The sequence below is a fragment of the Rutidosis leptorrhynchoides genome, chromosome 8 (genome assembly GCF_046630445.1).
Source record: "Rutidosis leptorrhynchoides isolate AG116_Rl617_1_P2 chromosome 8, CSIRO_AGI_Rlap_v1, whole genome shotgun sequence".
Classification (NCBI taxonomy): domain Eukaryota; kingdom Viridiplantae; phylum Streptophyta; class Magnoliopsida; order Asterales; family Asteraceae; genus Rutidosis; species Rutidosis leptorrhynchoides.
Genome location: NC_092340.1, coordinates 25,688,360 through 25,707,598, shown reverse-complemented (window position 1 = coordinate 25,707,598; position 19,239 = coordinate 25,688,360). Strand labels below are relative to the sequence as shown.

Genomic DNA, 19,239 nt, shown 5'->3' with positions numbered 1-19,239 from the left:
TTATTTGAAGAATGAAACAAGACAAGCTCCCACAGTTAGGGTTGCCCTCGATAAAAAAGGTATTGATCTTCACTCTCTAAGATGCCCGGTTTGTGACGACGATATTGAGACTTTGCAGCACACGCTTATTTCTTGTGCCTTCTCCAAAGACAATTGGGAAAGAATCCGAAAATGGTGGAATTTCGATCATTTAATTTTTTCCAACACTTCAGAAATAGCTAAAAGTACAAGTCCTTTTATATCCTCGAATCTCGGTTCAACAATTTGGAAAGCCGTGGTTTGGGTCACTGCTTATCATATTTGGACGCATAGAAATGCTCGCACCTTTGGTAATTCTCATCTCAGCCCCTAAAAAATTATCGCGGATATCCAAAGTAAATGTTTCGAGTGGATAAATTGTCGCTGGAAAAAAGGATCGCTGAATTGGCTAACATGGATTACGAATCCCAAACTTTTCCATGCCTCGCATTCTAGAGTAGGTGTTGGTTAACGTAGGTTTTTTATGCCGGATTCCGTCGGTTTATTATTTAGTGGGGTCTAAGTGGTACTAGGCTCGATTGCTTTGTCGCTGCTTGATCAGCACTGTTTTTCGAGTTCTAGTCCGGCTTGTCTTTTCAAGTTGATCCTCCTAAGTAGTGACCGGTGGATGAAGGCTTTTTCCTACCATCATATTAACCAACCCTTTTGTTCATTTCTTCGTGTTAGTCTTTAGTTTTTAGCATCCCTCTTCGAGTTTACATATAGATATTTACTTACTCGTTGATTGTAATTATGTCCCTGGACATCCCGATTGTACTCTTTTCTATATTTTAATAATATTGTTTGGCTTTTCAAAAAAAAAAAATGACAAACTTTAAGGTTGACATTAATTTTTTTCACTCTTAAAGTCTGAAAATAAAATATAATTTTTTTTTTTTTTAAATACGACTTTCAAATTCCATGATCCACATATCTACACGCCTTTCTTACCATCTCCTCATCACCCATATCCTTAAACCACCACCCTTTATAAATACCATATCTCATATCCAACTTCATTTAAAAAAATCCAATAAAAATTTTCATACTCACTAAAAACTCACCAAATACATGTACACAAAAAAATGGTCAATCTAAACTGCAAATCACAAACAATATCAACCTCCGATAACATGCCAACAACCAGATCACCAAGACCGAATCCATCTTCCAACAAACTACCCGTTTTCGCCCAGAACTTATCACCCGCATCCGAATCCGCTTGTTTAGCATACGAACATTACATCCGTCTACCCGAAATCAAAACCTTATGGAACGACGTCGTTTTTTCCAACTGGAAAAACGAGGTCGTTTTAAAACCGGCCTTCTTCGCTCTCGAGCTCACCTTCCGGTTAATCTCCGTCATGTTATCGGATCCTCGAACGTACACGAATCAACGGGAGTGGTGTCGGAGACTGGAGATGTTATCGACGAGCCAATTATCAATAATTTCGTTTTCCTGTGAAGATGATGAAATTTGTAACGCGCCGATTGTTGATATCGGAAAAACAACGGGCGTGTTGACGCGAGAGGGCAGCTCGGCGGACGTTTGGAAGCTAAACGAAAACGATGACGCGACGGTTTTAGTCAGTCAGATCAGCGAACAAAGCCTGTTACCGCGGCTTGCCACGTGGAAGAAATCGGAAGATATAGCTCAATTCATCATGTATTCAATCGAGTGCCAAATGAGAAGATGTCCGTACACATTAGGTTTAGGTGAACCGAATTTAAGCGGTAAGCCTAGCTTAAATTACGACGTCGTTTGTAAGCCTTCTGAGCTTCATTCATTAACCAAAACGCCACCAGATCAGGCGAATGTTAACAATTACGAAAACAGAACGCTATTCACGACGCAACAGATACTTGAATCGTGGATACACGTGGCGTATCAGCTACTTAAACGAATCGAATTGGAGATCGATTCGAATGAATTTGAAAAAGCTTCTAGTGATTGTTATATTCTCGAACAGATATGGAAACTGTTGATCGAAATTGAATATTTGCATTTGTTAATGGATCCTGACGACTTTTTGCGGTTGAAGAATCAGCTCGATATTAAAACGACGTCTGAACCGGAGACGTTTTGCTTTCGATCGAAGTCGTTAGTTGAGATAACGAAAATGTGTAAAGATTTACGGCATAAAGTGCCGTTTATTCTCGAAGTAGAAGTTGATCCAATGGGTGGGCCCAGGATACAAGAAGCTGCAATGAAACTGTACAGGAAAAAACACAATGCAGTGAAGATTCATTTGTTACAAGGTTTACAAGCGATTGAAGCGGCTGTAAAAAGGTTTTACTATTCGTATAAACAGTTGTTAGTGATAGTGATGGGGAGCGTTGAAGCGTTAGGTAGTTCAGCATTTGCAACGGTTAATTCGAATGATTCGTTGGGTCAGATCATTCTAGAACCGACTTATTTTCCGAGTTTGGATGGTGCAAAGACGTTTTTGGGTGACTATTGGAGTTATGAAGGGAAACGTAGGTAGATGAGTTGACTCGGTGTGACTCGGTCGTGTTTTACAGGCAGGAGCAGGATTAGGCTTTGTTGTTGAATATTGAAAAAGAAAGGAATGAAATTGGAAGTCAAAGTAACACTAGGAATTTGATTGGTGGATAAGGTCTAGGGTCAATGTTTGTTGTATACTAAAATTCTTCATGTCTTCCATTCAGAAATATTAATTTAATTAATATGTATAATGTATAATATTCAATTTCTTTATTGAACCGACTTGCTATATCTTTGATGTTTGTTGATACTTTAAAATAGCGTTGGAGTTGAGGTTAAGTCATGGTTCGAGTCTCGCTCTACTCATCATATTAATTAATCTGCCTGAAATATGGATATCCAGATTGAATCCAGGGTGTTTTCTCTCGGATCCATTCAGGATTCAAATTTGGTCCGCCTGCCCCTCAGGATGGTTAAAGAATCGGGTTTCTGTAATGCGATTCGGGTTTCTTCCCGAACGCGTGTGTGTGCAAATGATAAGCGTCGTAAAAAAATAAATAAATAAATGAATAAAAAATAATAATATATGACCTACTTTATATGATAAGATAAGATTTATAATAAGACTAATGGAAATGGAAACAAGTTATCCATCTCTTTTTATGACTTGATTCATTTGTAGCTGTCGTTATTGTTTAGGTAGCGATGGATGGATATTATTGGTGCATATCACCAATCACCGACTTTATTGATTATAACGTAATTAAGTTGGATATACTTGTACACTTAGGACAATAGACATGATAAAGTTTTTACAATATTTTTAGATGATGTTATTTTGACGTTTGTAGTGAGAAATGTTGTAAAAGTAGCCCCTACCAATTATAAGGCCCATTACAAATGGTCTAAGGCATGAAACGTTGTAATTTTGAGTGATAAACAAAGATTTAATTAATTTAATATCGTATGTGACTTTTTACAAAACAGCTTTGGTTGTTATCCACTCATACTTAAGTTGTACAACCATGAAATTGACTGATGGAGATTTGAGGTGTATTGATCTATTGATGATAAAAACAAAATTACTTTGTAATATTAGATGTTACCTTTTTAAATTTGTTAATAATAATAATGAGTAGAATTAAAGAAAAGTAAAAGAAAACAATTCGGCGTTACTATCAATCTTCATGAGCAGCCTGTTTTGCTTTTAGAAGACAGGAATTCAACAAATGTGTGATGTCTTTAGCCTAATTTTCTTCCTGCATTAACTGGTTATGGTGTGAAAAGAATGACAATTGCCCTACAACTTGGTTTGATCTTATCATCCCCTTCATATTTAAATAATTTAGCTAATATACTAGTAAAATAATAAAACAATTTCCAAAGTAAATGAGAACATGGAACAAGACAAGCAAGTCTTTAAGTAAGGCATGCTTTTGGTAACTGCAGCAATTTGCACATGAAAAGAAACAAACCAAAGATAAAGAAAACAATTGTAGTATGGAGGCTGAATGGTACCAAAACTAACTTCACTACACAAGTCCCTATCATCATTGGAAATGTGTAAACTCTAAAATGTTAGGGTGGGAAAAAGAAGAATTTAACATTGTCGCCGTCGAACAATGTCGAAGACGTCCGATTTTGTAGTGAATGGAGTGTTTGATTGCCCATTCCTAGAGCTAACGGATAAGTTCCAAATACATAATTACATAATATGCTCATGGCATAAAATTCTGAACATAAATACACTTGTTTTTTCTGTTTACCAAGTAGGCAAAGACAATAAAGTTGTCAAAGTTATAACAAACCCATGTAACAACAAAATTGGGTGTCAATTGGATGAATAGTAGCTCAAAAATCTCGAATTTGATTGAGATTGAGTAACCGAAGGGAACCATAAGTTAGATAAACCAAACAATTGTTTTGTTGGTGCACGACGTTAGTCCAAGTTCATTATAATATGCGGTGTGTAATAGTATAAGAGTTGTTATACATTTAGTGTTTAATTTACACACTTGAAGTGCAACCGCACGGATGCAGAATGCATCCGTACGGGTCCAATGGGCAACCGCACGGTTGCATCCTGCAACCGCACGGTTGTACGTGCTGTTAGTATTTAATGTTCAAATCGGGTTCATTTTTAGGGTTACGAACCCTAAACCCTTCTAAACCTTGTATCCGATTACCTAGTCGTCTAGCACTCTTGTGGGTTGATCTTAATCATCCTAAAGTCTATTATATCGCTAAGATCATTGTTTTGATTAATTGTTTTGGTTAATTGTTTTGATATAAAACCCAATATCGAGTTATTCCGTACTCGATATTGAAGATAAGATTGTTTAATCATGTTTACATGATCCTACATGTTTAAGGGTGGCATTATACAACCTAAAACAAAAAAATCAGAAAGGGTTGTTTTAGTGGGTTTAATAAGCCTGTTAAGCAAGTTCGGATAGAAATCAGAATAAAACATTTATGTTCGGGTCAAAATGGGCCAGACCAGGTTGCCCCAAAAGAAGTTTTTCCTCAACAAATAAGATTTCTTCTTTTTAAATTAATTTGTTGATTTTTCAAAAACTGCATTAGTAATATTGATGTTGTTTGTATCAAGAGGCTTCAGAGGCTGATGCATTAGATATACATTAGGTGTAAATTTTGAGCCGCTTGAACTGTACAACCCATATCAACCGTTTCATTTTGACTCACTCTTTTGAGTTGTCATATTTGACCTGTTCAAGCTCAATATAACCCAAATCGACCCATTCTTCAATATTTGCTGATGAGTTAGACGTCAATTAGATTACCTTTTGCCCTTATAAGAAGGGCACTAGTAGCATTAGCAGCCAATGACGACATTGTAATGTCTTCACAATTTCTGTTTAGAAACATTAACACATGGTAAAATCTAGACATGTGTGAACGATAAAAAAGAGTGGTGCAATAAGGCGGAACTTGAACTCGACTTCAGGAGGGGTAAAACTAATGAAAGGGGGTCAACACTAAAAAAACCTTATTATTTTAGGAGGAAAAAAAAATTAGTGTAATTTTTGTTTCAAAATCAGTGGGACCGATACCACCCTACGGATACACTAATATCCGCCACTGTTGCAATTTTACAAATCTGATAGGCCAACATCCACCATAGATATTGATTTTTTTTTTTTTTTCATTCTCCATAATTTATAAAAATGAATTAAGTATGCTAAATCTACACAAGTGTAACAACTACATAAAAATGAATCAAGTATGCTAAATCTACACAAGTGTAAGTGTGTAACGCCTTGTAAAATCTACACAAGTGTAACAACTACATAAAAAGCTATTGTGTTCTAAGCATGATAAAGCTTGTGTGTTGTTCCAAAATCTTGTCATTTTCGGAAAAAGAATGAGATAACATAATCAATTGCTCGGACCATCTCAAATGATGATACAGGTAAGGAACTCTTAATAAGAACATGAAGAAAACTTACTATGATTCTATGAAGCATATATTCTAAAGGCAGCAACAACATTCATGTATGCATCGAAAGTAAAACGCGCATTCAGAAATGAAAAAAATATGCCAAGGTTTCAGTTAACGGTTTATAAAAATAATGAAAGCAAAATAAGTGAACTTTATAAACAGCGAGACCAATATACAATTTGTACACCTTCAACAACCTGTTAGGAAGAGGGGATCGCCTGAACGTTGGGAGATACAAATTTGAGAGAAAAACAACTCTATTACTCACAAGAATAGATTTACAGAGTATTACAAAACTCTTAAAAAAAATTTCTCAAAAGTCACACACACTATCTAGGTTGTGATTACACTTCTCTGAGTGATTTGGGGTGATTTACAACTGAGGTTTGCACCTCTATTTATAGTAAAAATTCTATGACGGTGGAATGGTGTGAACGGAGAAGGTTGGCGGCCGTCATCGTTATCAAATTTGCTACTTCCATATGAGTTGTCAAGGTTGCCTACTTTGAATATCTAGAAGGTGGGCTTCTAGATTGTAGGCTGGAAATCTTCAATTCTCCCCCTACAGCCGAATCCACAAACATTCCAGTTATGTCTTTGCATAACTCCAACTTCTCTCGAGTCACCACCTTTGTTAACGTATCCGTAGGATTCTCCTTTGTATGGATCTTCACTAGTCTCAACAGTTGTCGATCAATTACCTCGCGTATCCAATGATAGCGAATATCAATATGTTTTGTACGGGAATGGTACATGGAGTTCTTGCTCAAATCTAGAGCACTCTGACTGTCAGAATGTACCTTGTACTCCTTTTGCTTGATTCCAAATTCTTGGAGATAACGCTTTAACCACAACATTTCTTTTTCAACTTCTGCGGCAGCAATATACTCTGCTTCAGTTGTGGATAATGCAACACACTTTTGTAGTCTTGACTGCCATGAAACAGCTCCTCCTGCAAAAGTGTAAATGAATCCTGAAGTAGATTTTCTACTATCAGGATCTCCGGCCATATCCGCATCTGTATAGCCTTCCAAGATTGGATCAGCTCCCCCGTAACAAAGACATAGATTCGTTGTACCCTTAAGATATATGAGAATCCATTTACCGCATTCCAATGCTCTTTCCCGGGGTTCGAGAGAAAACAACTCACTGTTCCCACTGCGTGAGCAATATCGGGCCTTGTACACACCATTGCATACATCAAACTTCCAACTGCTGAAGAATATGGTACTGAAGACATCTCCCCGATCTCTTCCTTGGATGAGGGACAAGAACTCTTGCTTAACTTGAAATGGTTGGCTAATGGAATGCTAACAGGTTTGGCATTGTTCATATTGAAACGTGAAAGCACTCGTTCAATATACTTCTCCTGAGATAGCCATAACCTTTTATTCTTCCTGTCTCGGGTTATCTGCATTCCCAAAATCTGTTGAGCCTGTCCTAAGTCTTTCATGTCAAAAGACTTAGAGAGTTCCTTCTTCAGCTGGTTGATCTTCGTTGCGTCTTTCCCTACGATCAAAATATCGTCTACATATAGTAGAAGAGCAACGAAATCTCCTTCAAAAAACTTCTGAATGTAGACACACTCATCTGCTGCAGTTTTCTTGTACCCGTGACTCACCATGCACGAGTCAAACTTCTTGTACCACTGCCTAGGTGTCTGCTTCAAACCATACAAACTTTTCTTCAGCTTGCATACGAGGTTATCTCCTGAAACCTCAAAACCTTCCGGCTGCTCCATGTAAATTTCTTTATGTAAATCTCCATGAAGAAAAGCTGTCTTTACATCCATCTGTTCAAGCTCCAAGTTCATACTTGCGACCAATCCAAGTATGACTCTAATTGAAGTCATCTTGACTACTGGTGAAAATATCTCGTCAAAATCAATCCCTTTCTTCTGTTGGAATCCTTTGACTACAAGCCGTGCTTTGTATTTCACCACTTTTCCGCTGCCATCCTTTTTCAGCTTGAACACCAATTTATTTTTTAGTGCCTTCTTCCCGCGTGGAAGTTCTACAATCTCATAAGTTTGATTTTTCTGTAGAGAATCCATCTCATTCTGCATTGCGAGCAACCATTTTTCTTTATTCTTATGAGTTACTGCTTCATGAAAACTCTCTGGTTCTCCATCTTCAGCAAGTAGAAGGTACTCGGATTCTGGATATCTACTCGATGGAATCCGACCTCGTTCAGATCTACGAACTTCTGGAACATTCTGAGGAGATCTACCATCATCTTGACCTTGTGATGGTGTTGGAACGTCTGGCAGATGGGGTTGTGGCTCCCCCTGCTCAGCACCGTCATTTTCTCCATAATCTTCTACTTCTGGCATTTCTTCTTGCACTGAATATTCATTTCTCATGAATGAATCTATTGTTGCTTCTGGCACCTGAGCAGCAACATTTGTCTTCTGAGATATTGTGGGCTTTTCAATATCTTCCATTGTCTGGCTTTCATGGAACACCACGTCCCTACTTCTGATCACCTTTTTCTCCTTCGGATCCCATAATCTGTATCCAAATTCTTCATCTCCATAGCCTATGAATATGCATGGAGTAGATTTTACATCCAGCTTCTGCCTGAGCTCCATGGATACATGTGCGTACTCTAAACATCCAAATACTCTTAAGTGAGAGCATGATGGATCCTTTCCAGACCCAAGTTTCTCCGGAACTTCAAAATTCAGTGGTACTGATGGAGATCGGTTGATCAAGTAACATGCGGCTCTGACTGCTTCTCCCCAGAATGGCTTTGGCAGCTTAGCCATACTGAGCATGCTCCGAACACGTTCCATGATTGTTCGGTTCATTCTTTCTGCTTTACCATTGTCAGATCGAAGACACTTTAACTTCTTTCCTGTCTCACGTTCTACCATTACATGGAACTGTTTGAAGTAATCCAACACCTGGTCTTTCGTCCGCAAGAAATATACCCACACCTTTCGAGAAGCATCATCGATAAATGTTAGAAAGTATCGGTTGCTGCCAATTGATTCAACCTCTAAGGGACCGCAAACATCATAGTGTACCAGACTGAGTAACTCTGATTTTCTCGTTGAAGATGAATTAAACGAGACTCTTTGATGCTTACCAAACAGACAATGATTGCAAGGATCTAGTGCAGCGTCCTTGTCTATATTGATAAGCTCCTTCTTTATTAGGGTAGACAACCCTTTTTCACTCATGTGGCCGAGTCTCTGGTGCCATAAATTTTGTGAAGCCTCCTTTTCTGCAACATTAATACTGTCTGTGCAGATCTTCACATGAGTCTTGTACAGTGTGCCACAAATGTATCCTCGAGCGACTATCATAGCGCCTCTTGACAATTTCCATGTGCCTTTACTGAAATGACTATCATAGCCCTGTTTGTCGAGAGCTATCCCAGAAAGTAAATTCAGCCTAAGATCTGACACATGGCGGACATCCTTCAGAGTGATTGTGCTCCCGGAACTTATCTTTATCTTGACATCACCAATTCCGACAATCTCAGCGGAACTGGAATTTCCCATCTTCACAGCTCCAAAGTCTCCAGCTTTGTATGTTGTGAAGTATTCCTTGTATGGAGTCACGTGGTAGGAAGCTGCAGTATCTACCACCCATTCTGTGTCTTCTCGTGAGACGTGAAGGCATGTCTCATCATGAGTTGAACAATAAGCTACATCACCTGTGATAGCAACTAATGTTTCTCCACCCTTATTCTTCGGCTGTGAACTGCTTTGATCTTGTTCCTCTTTCAATCTATAGTAGTTCTTTTTCATATGTCCCTCTAATCCACAATGATGGAATTTATATGTTGGTTTTCTGCCATCAGCTGACCTGCCCCTGCTCTTGCTTCTGCCTCTCCATTTGTTTTTGCTACTCATTCGTTGTCTCCCCTGATTCTCTGTGACAAAGGCATGGTTCTGATCTGTGCCCATTTCCTTTCTCCTTGCCTCTTCACTGAATAAGGCATCCTTGACCATTGACATGGTAAGTTTGCCATTCGGAGCTGAGTTGCTGAGTGTTACGACCAGCGTTTCCCAGCTATCGGGAAGAGAACTAAGTAGTAATAGCGCCTGAACTTCATCGCCAAGCGGCATCTCTACAGACGATAACTGGTTGACCAAGTTCTGGAACTCACTGGTATGCTCGGCAACTGAAGTTCCACTTTTGAGCTTCATGTTGACTAAACGCCTCATCAGCAGGGCTTTATTCCGAGCAGTCTTGGCCTGATACATGTCCTCCAACTTTTTCCAGAGGACATATGCGTCTGTCTCTTGTGCAACATGGTGGAAGACACTATGATCAATCCATTGACGGATCTGACCAATAGTTTTTTGGTTTGATTTCTTCCACTCTTTCTCTTTGGCAGAATCAGGGTTTATACCCTTCAATTCAATAGGATCGAACAAATCCTTACAGCTGAGGAGATCTTCTATCTGAGGTTTTCACAGCGTGTAGTTTGTGGCTGTGAGCATAATCATAGCTCCGGAAGATGATGTTGACTCTTCTGTGGACATTATCACCTTAAAAATAATTTTTCAACACAAACGGGGTTGAATTGTAGAAAACAGAGATCACCGTTACGTTCGGAACGGTTAAAAATGGTGAAATAGACACTTCGAAGGCTTAAATTCCACTTATGGGGCAAAATTATAATTTTTTAAACTTTCAGGGACCAAAAATGAATTTCTGAAAATTTCAGGGACCAAATTGTAAAATTTCAGAATTGCTACAGTACTTCAACAGGAACTTGCTACAGTACCGCCAGCTGCTACAGTGAATTGCTACAGTGATCGTATTCTCCGGCGAAAATTCCGTCACCGGTCGTCTTCTCCGGCGAGATTCCGGCAGGTTGACCAAACTTTGACCGCGTTTTCTGGGCTCGTTATAACTCCGTTTAAGTCGCCGTTTTTTGCGTTGGACTCGGTTCGACGAGACGAATCCAATGGTACACTCAAAATTGAATTTTGAGAAAACTTCAGAAAACCCAAAAACTCGACCAACGTCTCTAACCAAGCTCTGATACAACTTGTTAGGAAGAGGGGATCGCCTGGACATTGGGAGATACAAATTTGAGAGAAAAAAAACTCTATTACTCACAAGAATAGATTTACAGAGTATTACAAAACTCTTAAAATTTTTTTCTCAAAACTCACACACACTATCTAGGTTGTGATTACACTTCTCTGAGTCATTTGGGGTGATTTACAACTGAGGTTTGCACCTCTATTTATAGTAAAAATTCTATGGCGGTGGAATGGTGTGAACGGAGAAGGTTGGCGGCCGTCATCGTTATCAAATTTGCTACTTCCATATGAGTTGTCAAGGTTGCCTACTTTGAATATCTAGAAGGTGGGCTTCTAGATTGTAGGCTGGAAATCTTCACAACCGTAGTCCGTAGTCACGATGAATATTGGATGGTTGATGGTTACGTTGACCAAAGAAGATTTTCTCTTTAGCGTATTAAGTGGGCTCGTATGAATTAGACTCGTATTACTATTGAATGGACTAAAGTTAAAATATAATGGATATGAGAAATCAAGCCCCATATGGAACTTGGGCCATGTGGAATTACATAAATTATGATGGGAAAGGCTTAGGGATGCAATAAAAACCCGATTCACAAAAAATACAAATTTGGTATTCCTAAAAGCCCATAGAACATTATTTGGGCCTGTATTCTATACATAAACCCATAACCAGATCATTTGAGAATTGAAGTTACATCATTTGTGTCAACATTTCCACAGAAATACCGAAGCAAAACTGAACACGTCGTCTGATGACTGAATAACTGAATATTGAGTTCCAGAATTAGTCGTAACACCTAATACTGAAATAATAAATTTATATCAAATAAAGAATAATCGAGCCCACCAAGTTTGTGTCTTCTACCTTCTTTTGCAAGAAGTATTCTTACAAGGATGCTCTAAGAAGGTACCGATGGAAGTGGATCCATAGCAATTTTTTAAAATCTGAAGATTTTTACTTCCCTCGGATTATTTAATACTCAATAATAAATTATAGGAGAATGTTAAACGTAATTCATATGGACACGATTAATCATACCATGTTTAAGTTATTAACCCCTGTTAAATTAATTTCTTTTTGCCCAAAATATTAATACTAGTGAAATGACCCGTAGAACCACGAGTTTGTTTAAACGAAATAGTTTAATCATATGTTTTAGGTATTAAGTGAACGTAAATGCTAAAGTTATTTAGTTTAATGACCCGTAAAACCACAGAGTCCGACTAAGAAACTCGTCAGCTGAACATTTCATCAAACACCTAAAATGCATATTAAACAATCCACATCAAATCATAAGAGGTAATATTGGTTGTCATTTTATTTTAAAAATGTAAATTAAAATATAAATTTAAAATTGTTTTTCTTCAGCCTAGTTTTTATACCTTCTCGTACTCAATTCAAAATAATTAATTAAAATAATTCAAACTTATTTAATTTTAATAATTCAAATAATTATTAATAAGTTTTAACAATAATAATGAATTAATAAGATTTAATTTTAATTCAAAATTATTTAGATTGATGACATCACCTACCATGCTTAAATTTTTTTCTTTTTCTTTTTGATTTTTTCTTAACAAAGGAATTAACCTAATAATGACATCGTCATAAATGACCCGTGAAACCACGGGTTTGTTTAAATGAAATAGTTTAATCATATGTTTTAGGTATTAAGTGAACGTAAATGCTAAAGTTATTTAGTTTAATGACCCGTAAAACCACAGAGTCCGACTAAAAAACTCGTCAGCTGAACATTTCATCAAACACCTAAAATGCGTATTAAACAATCCACATCCAATCATAAGAGATAATATTAGTTTTTATTTTATTTTAAAAATGAAAATTAAAATATAAATTTAAAATTAGTTTCCTTCTGCCTAGCTTTTATATACCTTTTCGTACTCAATTTAAAATAATTAATTAAAATAATTCAACTTATTTAATTTTAATAATTCAAATAATTATTAATAAGATTTAATAATAATAATAATGAATTAATAAAATTTAATTTTAGTTCAAAATTATTTAGATTAATGACATCACCGCTTAAATTTTTTTCTTTTTCTTTTTGATTTTTTCTTAATAAAGGAATTAGCCTAATAATGACATCAACATTATCGGATTTTAATAGAAAATATATATATATATATATATATATATATATATATATATATATATATATATATATATATATATATATATATATATATATATATATATATATATATATATAATAGAACTGAAGTTCCGGTGGAGCTACAATAAGCAAATCATAACTATCTATAGACTGGAGTACTTGGTCACAGACTACCAAAACTCCATGACACTCACTATATTCGTTCTAAACACACTGAACGGCAACATTAAATATAGAGTGAGCACTATATGAATTACAAATGAAATATCAAACAACAATGACAACCACCTTACCTAAGCTTAATACAAACACATAAACCCCCGCCCCGAATCTAACCCCGCATCATCATCCCCAGAAACCGCCAATCCAAATTATTCACCGGGCAACCCAAGAACACCAGAGGCATATTTCTCGAAGTCAACAAAGTCGACAGCGCCAGCAACAACATCAAGCCCACTAAAGACCCGACGACGGGAAAAATGGAATGAATGAACCAAACCAGCTGCAACAAATCGGAACCAAATGCATAACCAACCCATAAAGGAGCCAGTCATCTTCGCCAAATTTTCTAAGGACATTTACAAACCTGCAAACACCGGTCGCAAATTAGCGGCAACCAACCGCCACCAGTACCACCGTAGGCTATCGGCTGCCACTAGCAGCCACCAACAGCAACATCAATAGTCAACAGCCACCATCGTATCTGTCGCTACTAGCAGCCACCAGACAACCACCGATCAGTATTTAGGCCACAAGGTAGCCACCAACTGCACTAGCAGCAACCACTAACCACCGAGTGCAGCCGCCTACAGCCGTCATGGACCATCAGCCACCGCTAGAAACCAATAAAGGCCGCCAGCAGTCGCCAGCCGTACTAGGTAGCCGCCGGCAGCTGCCAGCCGTACTAGGTAGCCGTCGGCAGCTGTCAGACTATCGGAATCGGCGGGTTTCAACATACAAGCAACACTATAACCACCATCCCAACATAACAAGGCCTACCATTCAAAAACCGAATCCCAGCCTCTATTGCATTAATTGCAAAACATAAATATAAATTTTTTTAATATCGACTTTTCTTTTATACTTTTTAAATAATAGTATTATTCATGACAACAATTAGTTATAAATATGTAATTAATATATGTAATTAATTTATATATTAATGCTTAAACATAGATAAATATAGAAAGCTATTTAAATATTCATAATCTTGGACCAATCATAATCATAATCATACATTAAAGAACAATAAATTTACATTAACATCCTGACAATCTCAAGCACGTGACAATGGTACTACTATATGACATTCTAATACGGTCAATATCGGAACAACTTGAAATATTACAACTAAAAACCAAGTACAATATCATTTAAACAGAACATAGGATCAACGTTGTTTGTTCAAAGATATTTAAAGTTCTCATGATCATTAGTTTCCTTCACATGAAACTTAAACGTAGATCTAATGACAAATTTCGACGATGATAATGGTTTTCCATTTCCGTTCCACATGTATACATATTTGCGTACGGTGATGCATTTTCTTTATATTCATCACTTGCGAACGCTCTTGACTTTTCTGATTGATAATCAGAAAAAGCAAGTGCATTCAGAGGAAAAAGCTGCAATGTCTCTATCACCTTTCCTGACTCCGTTGCATCACCAAAATCTGTTAACACATACAAAACGAAATTAGTCATTCGTCAGTAGAATTTATTAATAAGAAAAAAAAAATTTGTAGACTTACGTTGTTTTGCAACATTAAGATCATTTTGGTCATTTTCAACATATACGCGACGACGTTTTTGTCGTTCCCTAGCTTTATGATTTTGAAACCAATAAAAAACATTTTTACTCTCAATCTTTCCATAAAAGCTCAACTGTGAAGATATTTTTTGTATTTGATCAGTGGTAGGTGTTTTTAAACCCGACCTGAACAAGTCTGTTAAGACTTTGACTTGTTCGTTGGTCGGGTTCCATCGACCACACTTAGCACCACCACCGCCGCCAGCTAAGCGACTAGGTTTGAGACCAAAACCTGACATTCCCTCATCCATATTTAGATCTCTGAGAATAGGTCTTTTTTGTTTTTTGATCAGTTTCTGAACTGAAAAGATACAGTGTACATGTTGGTGCATTATATAGTACAGTTTAGGGAATATTTAATTACAAAAAAATAAAGTAAGTGGGGGAAAATAAGGTTTTTGTTTAGTAGTGTGTTAATTAATTTATAATAATATTTTGATATTGCTTTGAATTTAGGAAAGGGATGGGAGAGTTTTGAGGAATTGATCCATTTTTTTTTTACAAAAATGTTTTTTATGCTTGGTTTTTTGTGTAATTTTGATACAGATAGACATGCACAAAGCTGAAGTTTAGGTAGTCACAGGGTAAAATAGCTAGTATGAACATAAGCCACATTATTTAGGACATATATCTGATATTTAACAGGTTAAATACATATTGACTGAAAATGAAATAAGTTAAATGTGTACAATACTACAATGCCACACAAGAAAACCTGAAAATTAGTTTCATTATTAGTTTTACTATAAATTTTTTTTTTTTTTTGTATAACCATTTATAACAAATTAACTATTTGTTATTCTAACAAAAAAGTTAGAAAAAAATGACTAACCATTTCGATTCATTGGCTGGTTCATCCATTAGAGCACTCAGTGCCCAACTTTCATTCCATCATCCACCACCGACGTGAGCTGAGGTCGACATGGATATCGCCCCGACTTTCATTCCACCGTCGCCTACCTTCGTCCCTAGACCGACGGTGGGTTTAATATTTTTTTAAGTCCTTTTTTATTTTTAAATTATTCTATTTTTTTATTGACTCACGTCATATTTGACGTTGAAATGGTTACTGAACGACATCCAATATAATCAATTTCAAGATCCATTTTTCACTTTGAAATGGACACCGAAAAATGGACACGAACACATTGTTCTCTTAGAGCACTCAGTATCCATAGCAAAATCGACCGTCGCCCAAAAATCGACGCCGGGATCGACGGTCGGTCGACATCGGCACGGCGTCGATCCCGCCGTCGATTTCCAACCACCAAAACTCGACGGTGGAAAAAATGAGCCGTTGGAGTTTTTTTTTTTTTAAATTTCTAGCCGTTTGCAACGGCTATTTCCTTTTTTTTTATTTTTTTGTTTTGTTTTTTATTTCTTTCTTTTTCTATATATATACACCTTCACTACAAACTTTAAACATCAATTCACAAATCATCTTCACAATATTTCTTTCACAAACATGAATTTCAATTCTTCCGACCCAAATTCACCCAACTACGTTTACGACGAATCAAACCCGATGGGTCTCAATTTTAATTGGCACGAATTTAACATAGCTCATCCCGATCCCGTCGACACACAAACCCGAATACCACAAACTCAAATGTCACCCGAAGATTATGCTAGTTGGATGGAATGGCAAAAGGAAAAAAGTTTGCAACGATCACAACAATCATTCACTCGATCTTTTGAAGACGAGGTTCCGACACCCATTTTCGAAATGGCACGAGCAAAGGCAAAGGCAAAGGGCAAAGGGCAAAGGAAAGGCTAAAGAAATTGAAAAAAGGCCAAGAAACACACCCGTAAACATCACTCAAAACACTTGGAACGAGGGATGAGTTACGTTTGGCGGAAAGTTGGCTTTTGGTTTCCGAAAATTCGTTTGAAGGAAACGCACGGACGGGTATATATATTATTTATACATATACGCGGTTTATATATATATTATTTATACATATACGCGTTTATATATATATATTTTTATACATATATATTATTTATACATATCTATTATTTATACATATATATTATTTATGCATATATATTATTTATGTTTATATATTATTTATGTTTATATTCGTTGTAGGGCAAAGTTTTTGGCAAATGGTGTGGCATGAGTATCACACACGGAAACCGCCATTCGACCGAACAAAGGACGTTTTGTCTTCCAAATGGACAAAGTTAAATGCGGAATGCAATAAATATAATGGTGTTTATAATCGTTTGAAGAATGATCGAAGGAGTGGCGAGAATGATCTTGATTTTCGTGATCGGTGTGACACATAATATAGACTTGAAGAGCACAAAAAGTTCACTAGTCATCGGACTTGGAATTTTTTGAAAACCAAGCCAAAATGGCTACATCCGGATCCGGTGGTAATTGGTACTCGAAACAAGAAATTTACACCGACGGTTGAAGAAGGGGTTGGAAATAGTTCGGTTAACTTGGATGAAGATGTTGAGGCCCCAAACAAAGAAATGGATGGTCGTGATCCAATACCCCGTCCACCGAGTAAACCGAGAAAGTCAAGGAAAAAGTCAAGTGATTCTACACCATCGAGATCTTCACCTGAGTCGTTGCATTTGTCGATCAAGGAAAATCATGATGAGGTCGCGGACCGGAAAAAAAGTACTATGAATCAAAGCAAGTTGAAGTGGAAATGAGGATGCTAGCAATTGATTTGACCGAGTAAGACAAGAAGATCATCGAGAAGCAGAAGGCGTTGATCAGACGCAACGCGTTGAAGAGGTTCGAGGAGGTCCAAGAGTTGTCTACGGACACGGACGAGGAGTAGTTTGTTCGTATGTGTGTTTATTTGAATAAGCATACTCGTAGTGTTTTTTTAATTTTTATTTTAGGAATGTACGTTTTTTTATTAATGAATTATGTTTGTTTGATGTTTATAGTATTATTTGAGTATTTTTAAAAATTAAATACAATATTTAAAAATCAATTTAAAAATTAAATAAAATAAAAATGGACACTGAAATTGACACTGAAATGGACACTGTGGACACTTCCACCTTACACACTGTCAGTCAATTTCAGTGTTAAAAATGAACACTGAAAAATCGACACGGACACCTCGTGCTCTTAGACATCTGTAGTGTGTGTGTGTGTGTGTGTGTGTGTTTGTATATATATATATATATATATATATATATATATATATATATATATATATATATATATATATGTGTGTGTGTGTGTGTGTGTGTGTGTGTGTGTGTATATATATATATATATATATATATATATATATATATATATATATATATATATATATATATATATATATATGGGAGGTGATTCTCACACACTACAATTTGGTCAATGTACACTTAATTACCTAATCTACCATTAATTATACTTATAATAATAATATAAGTTCAACTTTCTAGGGGCATAACTGTTAACTTATGAGACAAAAGTGTATAAGGATCAAAAAGTGGTGTGTGAGAATCATATTTCTATATATATGTATGTATGTATGTATTTGAGAAATTTTATATTCATCGAAGGTCATTATGAAATTAGTCTCTCTAACTTTCAAATAGACGTGTGACTACATCATAGAGCATCAAAAGAATCGTGTGGATTTAATTTGTTGTATTTTTGAGACTTTTTATAGAGTAAATGAATTACTCAGTGTGTTTATATAATATTTACACATTTGGGTAGGAAAAGTATAAGCATTGGAAATGGTTAATGTTTGTGATTGAAAGTCAAAGATTATATTGTTTTCTTCGATTTGGACATTTGTGATCATTTTCCTTTTCTTTATTCTATTTAAAACTAAGTATTTGCAATTCATAACTGTTCTTATTTTAACGTCAATATTAGAATAGATTGACATGAATTTGACCAACAGTAATAACGAATAAGAAGTATATGGGGGTCGTAAAAGGGTTGATGAGGCCAAACAAGAAATAAACTAAAATTGGCTTTTATGGTGTCATATGTTATTTGTCTTTTGGTTCTTTGTTTGGTATAGTGAAAGTTGCTTTCTTTTTAGGGAACTTCAAACGATAACACTTTGCATATTGGTTATTGTACAATTTCATTGAAGAAAAAATATAATTAAGATACACATTTAATTTGACCAAACATTTTTTGTAACTTATGATTTGTCTTTTTTCACTACCAGTTGATCAATTTTAAAGCTTCGAAAAAGGGAAAAGTTTAATTTAAAACAAGCTCTTGCACAAATTGTAGATAGTTGATCATCTTTAAAATGTAAGTGTTGAAGATGAATCTTCAAATTGATATTGTATATTTAGTTTAAAGATGAAGATTTAATCAGCTACACTAAACTAGTCCCATTTTTATATACTACGGTATTTGATT

General features: G+C 36.1%; 2 protein-coding genes across 2 annotated transcripts; one reads left to right on the top strand and one right to left on the bottom strand.

Moving 5' to 3' along the window:
* The first annotated feature begins 1,032 nt into the window (after positions 1–1,032).
* Positions 1,033–2,737, top strand: LOC139861575 (nematode resistance protein-like HSPRO1). The gene has a single exon (XM_071850009.1). The coding sequence runs from the start codon at positions 1,104–1,106 to the stop codon at positions 2,502–2,504; it is 1,401 nt and encodes a 466-aa protein (XP_071706110.1). The 5' UTR covers positions 1,033–1,103; the 3' UTR covers positions 2,505–2,737.
* Positions 2,738–14,518: 11,781 nt separating this feature from the next.
* On the bottom strand, positions 14,519–15,136 carry LOC139861220 (WUSCHEL-related homeobox 5-like). The gene is made up of 3 exons (XM_071849537.1): positions 14,827–15,136; positions 14,687–14,748; positions 14,519–14,653 (listed from the first exon to the last, which is right to left on the bottom strand). The coding sequence occupies exons 1-3, from the start codon at positions 15,134–15,136 to the stop codon at positions 14,519–14,521; spliced, it is 507 nt and encodes a 168-aa protein (XP_071705638.1).
* Between the last annotated feature and the right edge of the window lie 4,103 nt (positions 15,137–19,239).